A 22145-nucleotide genomic window follows, 5' to 3' on the forward strand; every position below is an offset into this window, starting at 1 on the left:
ACTGGAGCCAGTCTGTGGGAGCCAGAATTATGGTTGGTTGGTAGGAGATCAAATACTTATTTTACTCACTGAATTGCAACTCAATTTATAACCTTTGTATCGTGTGTTTTTTTTTTTCTGGATTTTTGGTTGATATTCTGTCTCAATCATATATAAAATACAAATGTAGGAAAATATATTGCGCTAACCAAAAGTAAGTGAAAAAAAGCAGCTACACACGAATGTGACCAAATTCATATAAACAAAAAAAAAAAACGATAATGTAACGCTAAAAAAGAAATACGTAAATGTGAAACGTGATGAACCCAAATGAAATCCAAATATTAAACAATTAAATAAGTCTTTAAAGAGGAGGGCCGTTTAAAAAAAAAAATTAAAATTAAAAGTCAGCAGCTGCAAATACTTCAGCTGCTGACTTAATAAGCCGACTTACCTGTCCAGGGCACCCGCGATGTCGGGTCCCGGCGCCCGCGATCTCGGGTCCTGGGGGCCGCCATTCTTTCTAAGGGAAACAGGCAATGGAGCCTTGCGGCTTCACTGCCCGTTTCCTACTGCGCATGCGTGAGTCGCGCGGCGCTTTGTGAATGGGACGCGCTGTGTTCTGGGACACACAGTTCCCAGAACACAGCGCGACCCATTACCCAGAAGACAACGCGACGAGGAGAGAAGACAGAAGATCTCCGCGGAGGAGGAAGAGGCAGATTAGGATTATGTGCCTAGCAACAGGCATTTTTGGTAAGTAAAAAAAAAAATTTTTTTTTATTTTTTTATTTTTTGATTTTTTTTGTAATTTTTAATGTATTTTTTTTTTTTTTTTCAGGGTGGCCCTCCACTTTAAAGTTCGTGAAGCTCAGATGTGAATATCAAATATGGTATTTAATACAGTGTATAAGCCAAAAAGGTTCAGAAGTGGTGTTTCACACGGTGTATAGGCCAAAGAAATCGCAGAAATATCTCACTTCGATGACATCAAGGTAAATAAGAAATGGGTACTCTTACCGGAACAACTGGACCTGTGAGTAAACACTAGGTGATACAGGCATGTAGGGATGGAACATCAATTGGAACCACGTAGGTCTATCTGCCATTGGAGGGACTGTAGATCCTCAAGCCGATAAGGGAATGGTTTGCATCCTCACAGACGTTCCAATCTTCTTCCCAAAGATCCGAATAAACGGCAACAGAAGAGACTCCCAGCCAGTAGTTTGGCGAGATATAAAGCCAAATTCATAAAGAGATCATATGTAAAATGAAAAAAAGAAAAACAGCTTCCCATAGTGTAGGTTGAAAAAATATATAAATAGCTGTTTATTGGCATAAAACCAGCATGAACAATAAACATTAAATGTAACATAAAAAAAAAACACGTGATCACATGTTAAAAAGCAATACAGGGAACATGGGCAAGCTGTTTTTCTTTTTTTCATTTTACATACGATCCCTTTATGAGTTTGGCTTTATATCTCAATAAAAAATATATAGTGTGTATCTAACACAGGGTGGTTCTGTGGATACACTGCAAAATAAAAATTCCAAATGCCACGTCCTTTCAATAATTTGAAATAAAACAAAAAAAAAAGAAGACGAAGAAGGGAAAAACACAAAAAAAAACCTCAAAAAAATTGTTGGTTGTGTTGGACTTTTTAGGCATACTACTGTGATTGAATATATAGCATAAAAAATAATAAAGAAAAAAATATTATATATATATATATATATTGAGCGTAAAAAAATATATTTATTTAAAAAATAATAATTATAAAACACATCGAGTACTGTTTTTATATAACTTGTCTATCGTCATACAATTTTACATCATATCCATATCTATTTCCATCAGATGTATATACCCGGAAGGTAAACAAATGTACATTAATACTTAGTATACAGAGAAGAAGGGGGTACAGTGGACAGGGTATTAATTACAGAAACGATCTTAGATATACTCTGGCGCTCTACATGTTTTGCGTTATTACCAACGCTTCCTCAGGAGCTTTTATCAATTTTTTTTTTCTTAATGGGAAAGAGAAAACCCAAAAACAGTTGTGCAAGAGGACAGAAATAACAAATAAAGGAAGGATTTCTCTAGGCAGATAGGGCGATTTTCACATCGACATCACACTTTTTTTTATATATATAGGAGCCTGCGATTAGCATAGAGGCTTCAAATATCTGTAGTGTAAAACAGCAGCGGACGATGATTTTGCACCATAATCTCTTAGGATAGAGTGGCCAGTTTCTCAATTTCTTTAGCCTTTCCAATGGGGCGGGGAGTAGCTAGACTTATCTCGATGGTTAAAAGTTTGAAAGGTTTAAGGGAGGGGGACCATCTAGCCCCTCCAGTGTCTTCCTCCAGTCGGGAAATGGAACCACCGTGCACGTTGGTAATAATGCGAAACATGTAGAGCGCCAGAGTATATCAGAGTAAATCCTTCCTTTATTTGTTATTTCTGTCCTCTTGCACAACTGTTTTTGGGTTTTCTCTTTCCCATTAAGAAAAAAAAATTAATAAAAGCTCCTGAGGAAGCGTTGGTAATGACGTGAAACATGTAGAACGCCAGAGTATATCTAAGATCGTTTCTGTAATTAATACCCTGTCCACTGTACCCCCTTCTTCTCTGTATACTATGTATTAATGTACATTTGTTTACCTTCCGGGTATATACATCTGATGGAAATAGATATGGATATGATGTAAAATTGTATGAAGATAGACAGGTTATATAAAAACAGTACTCGATGTGTTTTATAATTATTATTTTTTAAATAAATATATTTTTTTTACGCTCAATATATATATATATATATATATAATAATTTTTCCTTTATTATTTTTTATGCTATATATTCAATCACAGTAGTATGCCTAAAAAGTCCAACACAACCAACAATTTTTTTGAGTTTTTTTTGTGTTTTTCCCTTCTTCGTCTTCTTTTTTTCTTTGTTTTATTTGGCTTTATATCTCGCCAAACTACTGGCTGGGAGTCTCTTCTGTCGCCGTTTATTCGGATCTTTGGGAAGAAGATTGGAACGTCTGTGAGGATGCAAACCATTCCCTTATCGGCTTGAGGATCTACAGTCCCTCCAATGGCAGATAGACCTACGTGGTTCCAATTGATGTTCCATCCCTACATGCCTGTATGACCCTAGTGTTTACTCACAGGTCCAGTTGTTCCGGTAAGAGTACCCATCTCTTATCTACCTTGATGTCATCGAAGTGAGATATTTCTGCGATTTCTTTGGCCTATACACCGTGTGAAACACCACTTCTGAACCTTTTCGGTTTATACACTGTATGAAATACCATATTTGAGCTTCACATCTGAGCTTCACGAAACTTTAAAGACTTATTTAATTGTTTAATATTTGGACTTTATTTGGGTTCATCAGGTTTCACATTTACGTTTTTCTTTTTTTTTTTAGCGCTACATTATATATAAAATACACGTTCGATAACAATTATAGACCCTTCGTTTCTTTGTAAGTGGGCGAACTTGCAAAATCTGCAGAGGGTCAAATCATTCTTTGCCCCTCTCTATACACATTGTAGCTGAGGAAAAAAAAAAAAACAATAAAAAGACCTAACGAAGAGAATTATCTTGACTTCCTATACACTCAACAGGGTGCCACCGGGACAGGAAGTGAGGAAAAAAAACACCGCAATGGGGACACTAACAATGACACGGGCTCTATCCCTCCTCCATTTCAAATGGGGGGGGGGGGATCACAGTAGGGGCGTTGCTAGGTCTGCAAAAGATCTGGGGCTAGAGCCCATAACAGCGGTCACCAACCTTTTTGCAGGTCTCTACTCCCTCCCGCATATCGCTCCCACATTCAAGTGGTCCGGCTGTGAGGGCGGAAGAGTGGTGACGTGGAGCGGGGGGGGGGGAGAGAGATGATGTCCACTCGTCTCTCTCTCCTTTCATCCACCTCTAATTCAGCTCGCCCGCCGCAAGCACAACCCTTTGGTTAGACAAGGACCCTGCGGCAAGAGACTCTGGGCTATGGGCCCCAGATTCGGGGCTATAGCCCCAATAGACACCCCCTAGCGACGCCCCCCTGGATATTTGGGCTCTTTGACTCTTCGACTGACTCAGTTGGCAGGTTAATGCAATGGGAAAAGTCTACGGGGGGGAGGGGGGGGGAATTGGATAATTTTGGCTGACGGCCTTTGGTACACATGGAGGATTGTAAAACAAAAATCGCCATCTCATACCCTCAACCAGCTTAATAAAAAAAAAAGTTGATTCTGTAAAAGGCATTTAAAGCTAATTTTGAAGAAACAATATCCTTTGCCAACATTTACAAAAAGTGCTGCCAAATGTGAACTAATTAGCTTCTAAACAACTCAGCACTGCATACACAGTAGAGAGGAGTGAAGGGACTCCATCACAAAATTACAGATTGCCTTTGGAAAAATGTTGGTGAGGAGAAAACTATCAATTTAGATAAAAAAAAATTTTTTTGCAATAAATAAATAAATAAATCTACTCACTTTTAAATTTTTTTTTTTTCAATAAATAGATAACTAAATAAATGTACTCCCTTTTTTTTGCAATAAATAAATACATCTATTCACTTTTTAATTTTTTTTATTTTTTTTTAAATAAATAAATCTACTCACTTTTTTATTTTTTTGCAATAAATAAATAAATCTATTCACTTTTAAAAAAAAATTTATTTTTTTGCAATAAATAAATCTATTCACTTTTTCATTTTTTTTTTGTTGCAATAAATAGATAAATGAATTAATCTACTCACTTTTTTTTTCAATAAATAAATAAATAAATCTACTCACTTTTAAAAAAATTTTTTTTGTTTTTTGCAATAAATAGATAAATAAATCTACTCACTTTTATTTTTTTTTGCAATAAATGAATAAATCTATTCACTTTTTAACCACTTACAGACCGGACCATTTTGCTGGTCAAAGACCAGACCACTTTTTGCGATTCGGCACTGCGTCACTTCAACTGACAATTGCGCGGTCGTGCGACGTGGCTCCCAAACAAAATTGACGTCCTTTTTTTTCCCCACAAATAGAGCTTTCTTTTGATGGTATTTGATCACCTCTGCGGTTTTTATTTTTTGCGCTATAAACAAAAATAGAGCGACAATTTTGAAAAAAAAAACGCATTATTTTTAACTTTTTGTTATAATAAATATCCCCCAAAAATATATAAAAAACATTTTTTTCCCTCAGTTTAGGCCGATACGTATTCTTCTACATATTTTTGGTAAAAAAAAATCGCAATAAGCGATTATTGATTGGTTTGCGCAAAAGTTATAGCATTTACAAAATAGGGATAGTTTTATAGCATTTTTATTAATAATTTTTTTTTTTATTAGTAATGGCGGCGATCAGCGATTTTTTTATTGTGACTGCGACATTGTGGGGGACACATCGGACATTTTTGACACATTTTTGGGACCATTGTCATTTATACAGCAATCACTGCTATATAAATACAGTGATTCCTGTGTAAATGATACTGGCAGTGAAAGGGTTAACCAGTGGGTGGCAGTGTAGGGGTTAAGTGTTCCTAGGGGTGTGTTACTAACTGTGGGGGGGTTGGGCTTTCATTTAGTGAACACTGATCTCAGCTCCAATCACATGGAGCAGAGATCAGCGTCACTAGTTGCTAGGCAGAATGGAGAAATGCTGTTTACACGGCATTTACTCGATTCAGCCGCCCCGTGAGACGATTGAGGGGATGCCCGCGGCGATCGAGTCCGCGGGTCCCGCGACCGGACTCACAGGGGTCCTGACCAGCGCGGGAGGGCGGCATTGAAGATTGGATGTACCTGTACGCCAATATGCCTGCTCGTGCCATTCTGTCGACGTACATCGGCGTGCGCTGGTCGGGAACCGGTTAATTATTTTTATTTTTTTTGCAATAAATAGAAAAATAAATAAATCTACTCACTTTTTTATTATTTATTTATTTATTTGAGTCTATTAAGGATTTCGTCTTTCACATCATTTTGTTGAGGAGAGAATGTTTAATTTCACATAGGAATAAATTCTTTGCAAATAGATACAGTATTTAATTCATTAATTAGTAAATTAAAATTATTATTATTATACAGGATTTATAAAGAGCCAACAGTTTGCGCAGCGCTTTACAACATGAGGGCAGATAGTACAGTTACAATACAATTCAACACAGGAGGGATCAGAGGTCCCTAAAATAAATGCATACAATGCCTTGAAAAAGTATTCATACCCCTTGAAACTTTCCACATTGTGTCACGTTACAACCAAAAACATAAATGTATTTTATTGGGATTTTATGTGATGGACCAACACAAAGTGGCACATAATTGTGAAGTGGAAGGAAAATGATAAATGGTTTTCAATAAATATGTGAAAAGTGTGGGGGGCATTTGTATTCAGCCCCCTTTACTCTGATACCCCTAACTAAAATCTAGAGGAACCAATTGCCTTCAGAAGTCACTTAATTAGTAAATAGAGTCCACCTGTGTGTCATTTAATCTCAGTATAAATACAGCTGTTCTGTGAAGCCCTCAGAAGGTTTGTTAGAGAACCTTAGTGAACAAACAGCATCATGAAGGCCAAGGAACACACCAGACAGGTCAGGGATAAAGTTGTGGAGAATTATAAAGCAGGGTTAGGTTATAAATAAAATCTCCCAAGCTTTGAACATCTCACGGAGCTCTGTTCAATCCATCATTGGAAAATGGAAAGAGTATGGCCCAACTGCAAACCTACCAAGACATGGCCGTCCACCTAAACTGACCGGGCCGGGCAAGGAGAGCATTTCTTTAGAGAAGAGCCAAGAGGTCCATGGTGACTCTGGAGAAGCTGCAGAGATCCACAGCTCAGGGGGGGGGGGGGGGGGGGAATCTGTCCACAGGACAACTATTAGTCGTCTCTCCACAAATCTGCCCTTTATGGAAGAGTGACAAGAAGAAAGACATTGGAGAAAGAAAGTCATAAGAAGTCCTGTTTGTAGTTTGTGAGAAGCCATGTGGGGGAGGGGGCAGCAAACATGTGGAAGAAGGTGATCTGGTCAGATGAGAACAAAATTCAACTTTTTGGCCTAAAAGCAAAACGCTATGTGTGGGGGAAAACTAACACCGCCCATCCCCCTGAACACACCATCCCCACCGTGGAACATGGTGGTGGCAGCGTCATGTGGTGGGGATGCTTTTCTTCAGCAGGGACAGGGAAGCTGGTCAGAGTTGATGGGAAGATGGATGGAGCCAAATACAGGACAATCTTAAAAGAAAACCTTTAATCACCCAAAGTTCATTGGACTATTTCGGTACCCAATATCACAAAAACCATTAATTGAAAATATATAATTTATTAGAAAATATACAAGAAATTCATAAATTACAGCAAACAGTATCAGAACAATTGTTACAAATACGAATACAATAAAATCCTTGGGTAATGCCACCCACAAGTAAGTGGGGGGTATAATTGGTGTTGGTATAGACATAAACTAGTTTCGCGGCACTTGCCGCTTCCTCAGGAGGCGTCAACCCAAACATCTGAAGGAGATACAATACAAGATTATAATAGCAAAGGGTGAAAAAAGACCAACAAAAATAAATGATTGATCGTAACATAGCATTGGAGTATTTCGTTAAATTTATGCGACTCACCAACAAAGCCCAAAAAGGGTTATAGACGGCATAACTGAGACACTCAGTTTCAATGAATAAACTATTATTTTTTTATTTTTTTTTACAAACCCCCATTGAATTAAATCTACTTGCATTAAAGCTGAGCAAATTGAAGTTCCACATTTTTTTTTTTTTAGAGCTTTGACCTGTTGGGGGGGGGGGGGGGGGGGTTCAACTTCTTCTCAGGAAGGTAGAGCAAAGTTTGACTTTTCATCTCATTATGGGGATTAAAAAGGGCCAAAAACTTGGTCTTTCATCTGCAACGGCTGTAGAAAAATGTGAGTTCTCCGGGGGTTACGGGGAGAGCAAGGCGGTTTCCGTGGCATCCCCCACCAGCACCGATCCTCAGAAGCAGCCAACACATTGCTGAGTCAATTCATGCCGAATTTTCAACTCCCATGCCAGAAGTATGCGAGCAATTAACGCCGCCTGAAAAGGTCAGATTCAGCACTGGGCCTCCCAGTACAGCCGCACAACCATCTGATAATGTTTTTAGCCTTAACTAGAATTATTTGTACGTCAGAAAAGTTACAACGGATTCAAGAATTTTTTTTACAGCCTATATACAGAAAAAAATAATTTATATATATATATATATATATATATATATATATATATATAATATATATGTTTTATTTTTCTCTGAGAATAGGTGCAGGAACTCCCCCCCCCCGTTGGAGTCACCCCTTGTCTCTGCCCCCTACCCACCTCTCTGATCACCGTCCCTTGATTACACTAGATGCTAACGAACACTTCCTACAAACGATGATTTCCCAACTTGATGCCATTTCTGCTATGTAAGCTTAGTTAAAAAAAAATATTAATGACAGATTCTATTGTCTGTTAGTGTCTCAAGCTGTCTCTATTCAATCTACTACTCCTTCATCCAGCAAGTAGTAATCTTTGCAGGACTGGAACTGACTAATACACAGGGGAGTAACTATAGGGGGTGCAGCAGTCGCGACGGCAACTGGGCCCTGTGCTGCAGGGGACCCATGCAGCCCCATCTACATATGGCCGGCAGCAGCATAGGCAGCTAGGGGTACCAGTGCACCATGCACACGGGTGGCTGGAGGTGGAGGGTGACTAGCAGAGCTCCATGCTCGACTATCGCACTGGCTGCTCTTTAGTTGTGCATTCCCCGCATGACCTGTGTCCTCGGCTGGCTCCTCAGAGTACCCCTCTCTTGCTCCATGCATTGCCACTCAGTCCGATGTCTGTTCTCCCCAGCCAGAGACCCGCCCCCCCTGAGTCCGGCCCACACTGCACTGCATACTTCTCCCGGTTAAACAAACTTTAAGCACACAGATGCAGTGCAGCCCTATGAGAGGCCCCCAGAGGACACTGCAGGCTTGTCTGCCAGCTCCCTTCCTCCGCCATCATACACAGATGATGAAAGGTCTTTCTGGGAGATATGCTGATCACCCGTCCAGCACACTGGATGGAGCCCAGGCCAACATGGATGAGTGCGTGGCCTGCAGCTTGGTCATGGTGATAGGACCCCATCCCCCACACACCATTACATACCCCCTCCATCTCCCCCTGGGGACAGGGACCCCTTCTCACGTGAGGACAGGGACCCCCACCTCCCCTGGGGACAGGGACCCCTTCTCACCTGGGGGCAGTAACTTCATCTGCCCTGGAGAAAAGGACCTCATCTCTTCTAGGGACGGGGACCCCACCCTGCCTAGGGACAGTCCCTCAATGGGGCACCTAAAAATTTAACAAAAACTAATAAAAAAAAACTACTGATACCAGTGGTGGAACTACAGGGCTCACAAAGGTCATACCTGTGACCATGCCCTGGAGTTCCACCGCCAGACTCGGAGGGAAGGGCCCTGGCTGGGGTTCAGGGGGGCCCTTCAGGGATTCTTGCATCGGGGGCCCTGAAGGTTCTAGTTACGCCACTGCTAATACAACTGCACCCAGATTGGCCTAAAAAAAAAAAAGGAACTGCGATGGGTCATTACTCATTACATCCAGGAGAGTGACGGATACCTGACAAGTAACATATAAAGCTTGACAGAAGCAACAGAGAAATAATACCCAGTGATGCTTATTGAACTGAACACAAACTTCACCCAGTAGTTAATTGACTCCATGAAAGAGCAAAGAATGGGAAGGGGGGGAGGAGTCCGGTGACGGCGATGTCCGTGACGTCACCGGATCTCCAACGGAACTCCCCTGAAGACCCGGAAGCCGGCGGAAAGGTGAGTACCGGTCACAAGTAAAAAAAAAAAAATTTATGATTAATCAAGGAATTCATCGTTAATTTACACAGCCCTAATATATATATTAGGGCTGTTATTGATTAAAATTTTCGTGTTCGATTAATCTTTTTTTTTTTTTATTGATTAATCGACTAATTTCGATTAATTATAACGCACATACAGATCCGACTACTTTTAGCTGATCTCCTTCCATTGCAAGTCAGTGGTAAATGTGGTATACACTATATACAATCACCCGACACTAGTTTGTTTCCACAATCCATGACTTAACTTCACAGTTCACACAAATACGTTTTAAATTCAAACTGTAGCACTGACTTAAGTCATTTTTTTTCCACGTGACAATCCCTCCGCCTCCGGTCTAACTAATCTCTCTCACCTTATGGCATGGACCCCTGTGCAAACAGGTGGTCATGCAAGCGGGTATCAAAAGGGTTAACACGGACCATAAACTTCTCTCACGTCTCCTTAGATCTCAGCAAGGACGCCAGGTCATGGGTAGAAAGAAAAGATCGAAGTGCTCACCGCTTAAGTATAAGATTTAATTTTTGTGTTCAAACACAAACTACTCACATAAAGATGATAAAAACACAGCATGTAAAGCCGACAATCGTGTTAGTTCCGTAGGGCAGCAGCGGGTGACGTCATGTGTAGCTCCCCCCCCGTACGCGTTACGTTCAATTAGAACTTCAACGTCACCGGACTCCTCCCCCCTTCCCTTTGTTAGCAGACGGCGGCACTTGGGGAAGGGGGGAAGGAGTCCGGTGACGTCAATGTCCGTGACGTCACCCGAACTCCGACAGAACTCCCTGAAGACCCGGGAAGCCAGCGGAGAGGTGAGTACCGGTCAAAAGAATTTTGATCGATCAAATAAATTAACGATTAATCGAGGAATTAATCGTTAATTTCCGCAGCCCTAATATATATATATATATATATATATATACACACACACAGTGTCTCACAAAAGTGAGTACACCCCTCACATGTCTGTAAATATTTTATTCTATCTTTTCATGTGACAACACTGAAGAAATTACACTTGTCTACAATGTAAAGTAGTGAGTGTACAGCTTGTATAACAGTGTAAATTTGCTGTCCCCTCAAAATAACTCAACACACAGCCATTAATGTCTAAACCGCTGGCCACAAAAGTGAGTACACCCCTAAGTGAACATATCGATATTTTGTGTGGCCACCATTATTTTCCAGCACTGCCTTAACCCTCTTGGGCATGGAGGTCACCAGAGCTTCACAGGTTGCCACTAGAGTCCTCTTCCCCTCCTCCATGACGACATCACAGAGCTTGTGGATGTTAGAGACCTCGAATTGTGTGAAAATGTCCAAATTGGGCCCAATTAGCCATTTTCCCTCCCTGGTGTCATGTGTCTCGTTAGTGTTACAAGGTCTCAGGTGTGAATGGGGAGCAGGTGTGTTAAATTTGGTGTTATCGCTCACACTCCCTCATACTGGTCACTGGAAGTCCAACATGGCACCTCATGGCAAAGAACTCTCTGAGGATCTGAAAAAAAAGAATTGTTGCTCTACATAAAGATGGCCTAGGCTATAAGAAGATTGCCAAGACCCTGAAACTGAGCTGCAGCACGGTGGCCAAGACCATATACTGGTTTAACATGACATGTACACACGGTCGAAATGTGCGATCGGATCGTGCTGTCGGAAAATCCGATCGTGTGTGGGCTCCATCTGACTTTTTATGTCGGAATTTCAGACACACAAAGGTTGAGAGCCGTATCTAAAATTTTCCGACAACAAAATCCGATCGTTTAACTTCCGATCGTGTGTAGACAATTTCGACGGACAAAGTGCCACGCATGCTCAGAAAAAAATTACAAGACAAAAGCTATTGGCTACTTGCCTCTTTATAGTCCCGTCGTACGTGGTACGCACCGTGTTCTGAACGATCGGATTTTCCGACAACTTTGTACGACCGTGTGAATGCAAGACAAGTTTGGGCCAAAATCTGTCGGAAGAAATCCAATGGATTTTGTCGTCGAAATGTCCGACCGTGTGTATGGGGCATAACAGTGTAAATTTGCTGTCCCCTCAAAATAACTCAACACACAGCCATTAATGTCTAAACCGCTGGCAACAAAAGTGAGTGCACCCCTAAGTGAAAATGTCCAAATTGGGCCAAAAGTGTCAATATTTTGTGTGGCCACCATTATTTTCCAGCACTGCCTTAACCCTCTTGGGCATGGAGGTCACCAGAGCTTCACAGGTCACCACTGGAGTCCTCTTCCCCTCCTCCATGACGACATCACAGAGCTGGTGGATGTTAGAGACCACAAATTGTGTACAGATCCTTTCAACATGAGGCCATGCGTTATCATGCTGCAACATGAGGTAGGTGGTCGTCGTAGATGAATGGCACAACAATGGGCCTCAGGAGCTCGTCACGTTATCTCTGTGCAATCAAAATGCCATTGATAAAATACGTCTGCCCATGACATAACCCCACCGCCACCATGGGCCACTCCATCCACAACGTGGACATCAGCAAACCGCTCACCCACACGATGCCGTACAGGCTGTCTGCCATCTGCCCTGAACAGCAAAAAACGGGATTCATCCACAAAAAGAACATCTCTCCAAAGTGCCAGACATCATCCAATGTGAGCATTTGCCCACTCAAGTCATTTTACGAGGACGAAATGCAGTCGGATCGAGCCCCCTGATGAGGACAATGCAGATGAGCTTCCCTGAGACGCATTCAGTTTGTGCAGAAATTCGTTATGTTATACAAACCGATTGTTGCAGCAGCTGTCCGGGTGGCTGGTCTCAGAGGATCTTTGAGGTGAAGATGCTGGATGTGGAGGTCCAGGGCTGGTGTGGTTACACGTGGTCTGCGGTCGGTCGGATGTACTGCCAAACTCTCTGAAACGCTTTTGGAGACGGCTAATGGTAAAGAAATGAACATTCAACTCAAGGGCAACAGCTCTGGTGGACATTCCTGCAATCAGCGTGCCAACTGCACACCCCCCCTCAAAACTTGGGACATCTGTGGCATTATGCTGTGTGCACATTTTAGGAGTGGCCTTTTATTGTGGCTAGCCGAAGGCACACCTGTGCAATAATCATGCTGTTTATTCAGCATCTTGATGTGCATCACCTGTGAGGTGGATGGATTAGCTCGGCAAAGGAGAAGTGCTCACCAACACAGATTTACACAGATTTGTGAACAATATTGGAGAGCAATAGGCCTTTTGTGTACATTTAAAAAGTCGCAGATTTTTGCAATCAGCTCTTGATAAATAAGGGCAAACACAAAAGTGTTGCGTTTATAATTTTGCTCTATATATACATATATATATATATATATATATATATATATATTTTTTTTTTTTTTTTACCGTCAACTGCCAGAACAAAAACACTTTGTGGCTTTGCTAAGTTAATGGTCACCAGTGAAGTGGAAATATTACATTTTTGCCTTTTTATTGGGGAGTAAATGAGCCAGAAAGAAAGCAAATTCAGACAGAAAAATTAGATAAAAGGCTTATTTATTGGCGCGGTCTTTTAAAATGATAAAATGGGGAATGTTACCTGATCTGGATTAAAATGGTTCTCTACTAGCATAAAATAAAAACTGGGTGATTCATTCTTTCACTGATTGAGAGCAATGCACTGGGGAGCAATAAGAAGTAAGGAGTTTTATGTGAAAAATACTTTCTTTTTACTGATTTTTCCTTTTCCTTTTAAATTGCAAGTTCCGTGCTCCAGAGTTCCATTAAGTAGTATTTAGATACCTGTTCAATGCTATATATTATTATTATTATATTAATAAACTACTATTATTTTCTTATTATTACTTTATTAATATACTATTATTATTATTAGTTTTATTATTAGTATTAAAATTAGTATTATTAGTAGTAGTATTACTATTATAAACTACTATTATTTTATTATTATTACTTTATTTAGAATACTATAATTATTATTATTAGTATTATTATTATTATTATTATTAGTAGTATTAGTATTAGTATTAGTATTATTAGTATTAGTATTATTATTAGTAGTATTATCAGCAGTGTGCTTTTTTTTTTTTTAACTAGTTCAGCTTTTAAATAGAAAGCTCCATGCTTCAGAGTTCCATTAAGTACTATTTAGATACCTGTTCAATGCTATATATTTTTAAAGTAATTTAGAAAATGCTATATCCCCTTATTACAATAATAATCACAATTATGATTATTATTATTATGTTATTAATAAAACTATTATTATTATTATTATTACTTTATTATTATTATTATTATCATTATTATTATTATTATCAGTAGTAGTAGTGGTAGTAGTATTATCAGGAGTGTGCTTTTTTTTAACTAGTTCAGCTTTTAAATTGAAGATGCTATATCCCCTTATTACAATAATAATATTAATAATAATAATAATATTATATAATAATAATAATTATTATTATTATATTATTAATAAACTATTATTATTATTACTTTATTAATATACTATTATTATTATTATCAGTAGTGGTAGTAGTGCTTTTTTTTGACTAGTACATCTTTTAAATAGAAAGCTCCATGCTTCAGCGTTCCAATAACTAGTATTTAGATACCTGTTTAATGCTATATATTTTTTAAAGTCATTTATTTATTTTTTTAAATTCTTTATTTACGGATTGCAGGTAATACAGAGATAAATTGTAAAAGACATAGATCACTCAGTTTTCCAGTTTAACAAACGTACATAGTCAACCAACACTTCGTGGGGGATCAGGGGAAACCTATCAGTTTGCGACAGCAGTGGCCCCAGCCGTGGCTAAACCATCACGTTATCTTAGTCAAATGATCTGGCACCCCAGTGTCCACTCAGAAATCAGGGCAAACCCCGGGGCGATGCCCCTCCAGGCCCAGGCCGAGGGGCCTCTGACATCTGTCCCTTTCATTTTATCTGGCAAAAAGCTCAGCCGGGACCCTCCCGAGGGTCACCAACCCCTGGCTGGGAAACCGAGGAAACAAAAAGGAGAGGTTTGTGCAATCACCGTGTATTTTAACTATATGTGGGAGTTAGGGGATAGGGAAAAAGGGGGGAGCAAGAAGTGAGGAGAAGGGGATGGGGGTAGAAAGAGTGAAAGTTATGGGGGGTTAAGAGTTCTACGGAGCAGGTGGGGGAAAGTGAATCAGAGTGGAATACGAGAAGGGATAGAAAGAAGGAGGACTCCGATGGATTCCCACGGCTGGGCCCTCCCCCTGTATACGTGCCAGAGCCTACAGATAGGATCTGTAAGCGTCGGAAAACCTGAACAGGCTCCAGGGCAACCATCGAGCAGTGTGTTCCTCCTCCCTGTCGCCCAGCGCCGAAGTGAGCTGTTCCATACGGTAGATGTCGCAAACTCTCGCAAACCAGTGAGACACCATTGGAGCGGCCTGCTGCTTCCACACGCTAGGTATGCATGCCCTGGCTGCACTCAGAAGATGTTTTAAGAGAGACTTGTGGTACCTCTTGCTCGAGAGTGGGGTCAGATTGAGGAAAATCGCCACCGGGTTGTTCTGAAGATCGACAGCTGTGAGGTCAAAAATGATAGCGAGAACCTGTCTCCAGAAATGGGTCAGTTGTGAGCATTCCCAAAAGATATGTAGTAACGTGCCAGTCTGTTCACCGCATCTCCAGCACAAAGGGCTGTGACCGGGAAACATAGCTGCCAGGACAGTGGGGGTCCTGTACCATCAGGTCAAAATCTTATAAGCTATTTCCTGGTATTTACTACATAGGGATGACTTGTGCGCAAATAGAAGCGCGCGACTCCTCTGGTCTGGCGAGAGCCGGATACGAAGGTCCCGCTCCCATTTTTCCAAGAACACCAGATTCCCCCGGGAGAGTTGATCCAGTAGGATGTGATATGACAGGGAAAGAGACCCTCGGGTCGGTCCCTCTCCTGAGCACATCTCCTCAAACGATGTTAGGGGTCTGCGGAACTCGCCACTGTTCGGCAGGGATTTCAAGAAGTGGGAGAGTTGGGCAAGTTTCCACTGTCCCAGGGCCGTGGTTGCTAACACCTCGTACATAGTGGAGACCGCTGTCCACGTCCCAGGGCCAAGAAAAGAAGAGGCCCGCACCAAGTCCTGGCCATGATCGAGGCGGAATGATTTTTCCGTCATGCCTGGTTCAAAGCGTGGGTGTCCAATAATAGGAGTCATGGGCGAAGGGAAACTGGGTACGCCCGTCAGCTTAAAATATCTGTCCAACTCTTGTAGCGTTGGCTCAACGAGAGGGTGCGCCCGTGCTGCTCCCGACCAGCTCGGACCACTCCAGGGCAGACCCTCAAGTGGAAATGGTACGAATTCACGTTCCAGTCGAACCCACAGCTTATCCCTCAGATGTCTGCACCAGTCGACTACTCTGTTCATGTGTACCGCCGTATAATACCACGCCAGGTCTGGGAGGCCAATCCCTCCCTTGTCTTTTGGTCTGAGCAGTAATGTTCTGCTGAGTCTCGGAGGCCTGCCTTGCCATACGTAGCGAATAAAGACGGTGCGCATGGCTTTAAAAAATGATTGGGGGATTTTTATCGGTAGGGCTTGTAATAGGTACAAGAGTCTGGGCATTACATTCATTTTGAGCACGTTACATCTCCCAAACCAGGAGGTCGCCAACTTTGACCACCTCTCTAGATCTAGGGCAAAATTTTTTAGGAGCGGCTGAAAATTCAATTGAAAAATCAGATACGGATCCGGGGGAATCTTGGTACCTAGATATTGTATGGCCTCGGTTGCCCAACGAAAGGGAAAATTAGAGCTTAAACTCGTCTGGGCGTCGGTAGACAGGGAGACGTTGAGTGCCTCCGATTTCTGTAAATTAATTTTAAAATTTGACAGGGTGTCATATCGTCTTATTTTTAAAGTTATTTAGAAGATGCTACATCCCCTTATTACAATAATAATAGTAATAATAATAATAATGATATAATTATAATAATTATTATTATTATTATTATTAATAAACTATTATTATTATTACTTTATTAATATACTATTATTATTATTATTATTATTATTATTATCAGTAGTGGTAGTAGTGCTTTTTTTTTAACTAGTATAGCTTTTAAACAGAAAGCTCCATGTTTCAGAGTTCCAATAACTAGTATTTAGATAGCTGTTCAATGCTATATATTTTTTAAAGTCATTTAGAAGATGCTATATCCCCTTATTACAATAATAATAATAGTATATAACAATAATAATAATCATAATTATTACTGTACAAAATAAAGTCCGTTGGCATGAGCCATAGGGTGAGTACATGGATTGAAAACTGGCTACAAGGGTGAGTTCAGAGGGTGGTGATAAATGGGGTGTACTCTGAATGGTCGGGGGTGGGTAGTGGGGTCCCCCAGAGTTCTGTGCTGGGACCAATCCTATTTATTTTGTTCATAAACGACCTGGAGGATGGGGATGGGGGAAACAGTTCAATCTCTGTATTTGGGGACGATACTAAACTAAGCAGGGCAATAACTTCTCCGCAGGATGTGGAAACCTTGCAAGAAGATCTGAACAGATTAATGGGGGGAGGGGCAACTACATGGCAAATGAGGTTCATTGTAGAAAAATGTAAAATAATGCATTTGAGGGGAAAAAATATGAATGCAATCTATACACTGGGGGGAGAACCTCTGGGGGAATCTAGGATGGAAAAGGACCTGGGGGTCCTAGTAGATGATAGGCTCAGTAATGGCATGCAATGCCAAGCTGCTGCTGACAAAGCAAACAGAATATTGGCATTAAAAAGGGGGATCAACTCCGGAGATAAAACGATAATTCTCCCGCTCTACAAGACTCTGGTCCGCCCGCACCTGGAGTATACTGTCCAGTTCTGGGCACCAGTCCTCAGGAAGGATGTACTGGAAATGGAGCGAGTACAAAGAAGGGCAACAAAGCTAATAAAGGGTCTGGAGGATATTAGTTATGAGGAAAGGTTGTGAGCACTGAACTTATTCTCTCTGGAGAAGAGACGCTTGAGAGGAGATATGATTTCAATATACAAATACCGTACTGGTGACCTCACAATAGGGAGAAAACTTTTTTGCGGAAGGGAGTTTAACAAGACACGTGGCCACTCATTAAAATTAGAAGAAAAGAGGTAAGTAGAGGGTTCTTTACTGTAAGAGCGGCAAGGATGTGGAATTCCCTTCCACAGGCGGTGGTCTCAGCGGGGGGCATCGATAGTTTCAAGAAACTATTAGATAAGCACCTGAATGACTGCAATATACGGGGATATACAATGTAATACTGACATATAATCACACACATAGGTTGGACTTTTTTCAATCTCACCTACTATGTAACTATATGAATAGAAAGATGGTTATATTCATTCTATTCTGTTGTTTTTTTCTATACTATTATGTTATTTTCTATTCTATTCTACTCTATTCTTTTCTGTTGTATTCAAATTTGAACCACACCTACTATATGTAACTATGTAACTATATAATAGTATATAATTATAATAATAATAATAGTAAATAATAATAATAATTATAGTATATTGATAATAATAATTATTATTATTATTATTAATATAGTATATAATAAACATAATAATAATAATAATTATTATTATTATTAATATTATTATTATTATTATTATTATTATTAGAAGTATATACTTTTTTTACTATTATTATTATTATTATTGTTAATATTATTATTGTTGTCATTATTATCATTATAATTATTATAATTATTTACTAATATTATTTTTATTATAACTATTATTATTTTTATTTTTATTATCATTATTACTATTATAATTATTTACTATTATTATTATTATTATTATTATTATTATTATTATATACTATTATTGTTATTATTATTATTATTATTATATTCTATTATTATAATTAAAATGATATACTATTATTATTAGTAGTAATAGTAGTATTAATAGTAGCGGTAGTAGTATTATCAGCAACAAGATTTTTTTTAACTAGTTTAGCTTCAGCTGCATTATAATATTTCAACTTATTACAAGAGCTTATTCATTTCAGAATAGCTTTTATATTATGTATGATACCTAGGGGTATATTAATAAAACCAAAAAAAGTTGAATAAAGCTATTTCTTCTGCCGGACTGCAAAATCAAATGTTTTTAGACTATTTTCTCTTCAGGTCGGATGTCCTCCCTTCAAAATTATAGCATAAATCAGTAAAATACGACCTTATGACCACTAGATGGAGCAGATGATTATATGGAAAAAAGAAAATATATTATTTATTAGGATCGTCAGCTCCCATTTAGTGGTCATAATGTGGTACTTTTCCCAATTCACGCTATTCTGTGCGATTGGAAAATATTTGACTTGGAGAGAAAATAGCCAAATAAGGTTAGATTTTGCCCCCTATAAAAGTAGATGCAGTTTCTTAAGACAAACAGTTCTGGGAATTGTTTTATGAATATACCCCAAAGTGTAATTCTAGTAAAAAATATTATTAGATTGAAAAAACATAACATTTTTTTTTTTTTAATACTTTTTCCATTAAGATTTCGCATTCCTATTAATGAACACAACAGAGACCTGGAAAAAAGCCTAACGATGAGGGACGACTGGGTGTCCCTTCTCCAGGAACAATGTAGGCAGAATCAGCGGAGTCCTTCTCCCCAGGATAACGTCTATGAGGCTTTACAATTCCCATGTAACCAATCAGAGCCAACGCCTAGCCCACAAGTCTCCGCCGCAAAGGGAAAGGTGCAAGATTCTACCGAGCCTTATAAAGACCCAATGTGTATTCCAAAACCGATTCCAATACTTTTGGATGATACAAGCCCGGTGAAAGAACCGCTGAAGAACGGAAATGGCTTTCCAGAAAGTCCAAAAACAATGGAACTTCCACATTTCCCCCCTCCAGATATCCTTCCTCCACCTTTACCTAGCCCACGCCAGAACGTGCCAAAGAGGACCAAAGCATTTCACTGGACCGTGGTGCCGCAGGACAAGGTGCGATATTTTTATTTGATCATAAAATGTAATTCAAGTCATAATCCAAAGGATAAAGCCCCGTACACACGATCTGAAATTCCGCCAACAAAAGTCCGATGTGAGCCTTTGGTCGGAAATTCCAACCGTTTGTATGCTCCATCGGACTTTTGCTGGCGAAATTCCTACCAGCAAAAGATTGAGAGCAGGTTCTCAATTTTTCCTTTATCTAGATGGCAACTCACCTCCTCATAGAAGGTTAGTAGATTGGTTTGGCAAGAATGATTCTTCATGAATCCATGCTGATTACTGCTAATGTTACCGTTCTCATTACTAAAATCTTGTATATAGTCCCGTATCATCCCCTCCAAGAGCTTGCATACTATTGATGTTAGGCTAACTGGTCTGTAATTCCCAGGGATGTATTTTGGCCCTTTGGTGCTACATTGGCTTTTCTCCAATCAGCTGGTACCATTCCAGTCAGTGGACTTTCTGTAAAAATTAGGAACAATGGTCTGGCATTTACTTGACTGAGTTCCCTAAGTACCCTCAGGTGCAAGCCATCTGGTCCCGGTGATTTATTAATGTTAAGTTTTCCAAGTCTAGCTCTAATTCTGTCCTCTGTTAGCCATGCAGGTGCTTCCTGTGATATGTCATGAGGATAAACACTACAGTTTTGGTGACTGAAGCCCCCTAATTCCCTCGTAAACACTGAGGAGAAGAATAAATTCAATACCTTCCTCATCTCCCCATCCTTTGTAACCAGATGTCCTTCCTCATTCTTTATGGGGCCAATATGGTCTGTCCTCCCTTTTTTACTGTTTACATACTTAAAGAATTTCTTGGGTTTTTTTTTTTTTTTGCTCTCCTCCGCTATGCGTCTTTCATGTTCTATCTTGGCCGTCCTTATTGCACCCTTACATTTCTTGTTGCATTCTTTATAAAGTCTGAATGCTGATGATGATCCCTCAACCGTGTATTTTTTGAAGGGCTTCTTTTTTGCTTTTATATGCATTTTTATATTGGAGTTAAGCCATCCAGGACTTTTGTTTGCTCTTTTAAATGTATTACCCAATGGGATGTATTAGCTAATGCCCTTATTTAATATGATCTTAAAGCAAACCCATCTCTCCTCTGTGTTCTTTTGTTCCTAAGATTGTATCCCAATTTATATCTTCTAGCAAGGATTGTAGTTTAGGGAAGTTGTCTCTTTTGGAATTCAGTGTCTTTGTATTTCCCTTATGTTTCCTATTTGTGTGATTTATACTGAAGCCAATTGACCTATGATCGATGTTTCCTAAATTGCCCCATATTTCTACATCTGTGATCAGGTCTGTATTGTTGGTAATCAGTAGATCTAGTAATGCTTTATTTCTACTTGGTGTGTCTACCATCTGACCCATGAAATTGTCCTGCAAGACATTTAGGAACTGGCGAGCTCTCCAATGTCATCTCTCACATTCACTTGTACATTATTCTTGATATATAGACAAACCCCTCCCCCTTTTTTCACCCTTTCTATCCCTGCAATAAAGGGTATACCCTTGGATGGTTCCTATCCATTCATAAGAGCTGTTGAACCAGGTCTCTGAATTTCCCACAAAATCCAACAACAGTATCTCAAGTTCACCCACCTTGTCCGCCAGGTTCCTGGCATTGGTGAACATGCCATGTAGCTTAGACAGGTCGCATACTATCCTCTTTTTGGGTGTACCAGGATCACAACTAGGACTTGTTACTATACTTACCTTGGGTTTATGTGCTTTAGTCAACCTATCACTAATGCCCCCAATACTACCCTCTGGACTATGTTCCACGCTGGCTATCTCTACCTCTACCCCCCCCCCATCGCCTAGTTTAAAAAAAAAATGAACTTTTTGGCTATCTTTACTCCCAGCAGATCTATTCTGCGCCCTCCTCATTTAGGTGTAGTCCGTCCCTTCTATAGTACTGGTGACTGACTGAGAAGTCCTCCAGGAACCCAAACCCCTTCTTACTACACCGGCTCCACAGCCACTTGGTTACTTCCCTAATCTCCCTCTGCCTCTCTGGTGTGGCTCGAGGTACCGGTAATATTCCTGAGAATACTACCTTGGAGGTCCTTTTCCTCAATTTAGTTCCAAAGTTCCTAAAATCGTTCTTTAGGACACTCTATCTGTCTCTGACTTTGTCATTGGAGCCAACGTGCACCATAAAAGCTGGGTCTTCCCCAGCCCCTCCCAGTAATCTGTTCACCAGATCCATGATGTGCCGAATCCGAGCAGCCGGTAGACAGCATACAGTTTGGCGCTTTAGGT

At 40.0% G+C, this 22145-nt stretch overlaps 1 protein-coding gene across 2 annotated transcripts in view; it reads left to right on the plus strand.

The window, feature by feature from the left end:
• LOC143936168 (formin-F-like) overlaps positions 1-22145 on the plus strand; it is a 218416-nt gene that overhangs the window by 104987 nt on the left and 91284 nt on the right. For both annotated transcript variants that reach the window (XR_013263623.1, XM_077460544.1), the window contains exon 7: positions 19416-19869. Coding sequence is in view for 1 of the 2 variants with exons in the window: in XM_077460544.1 (XP_077316670.1) it covers positions 19416-19869 (454 nt within the window). In the remaining variant the exon portion in view is untranslated. The remainder of the gene's footprint in view (positions 1-19415; positions 19870-22145) is intronic.

The sequence above is a fragment of the Lithobates pipiens genome, unplaced genomic scaffold (assembly GCF_037356315.1).
Source record: "Lithobates pipiens isolate NorthernLeopardFrog02 unplaced genomic scaffold, aLitPip1_a1.2 Scaffold_28, whole genome shotgun sequence".
NCBI lineage: Eukaryota > Metazoa > Chordata > Amphibia > Anura > Ranidae > Lithobates > Lithobates pipiens.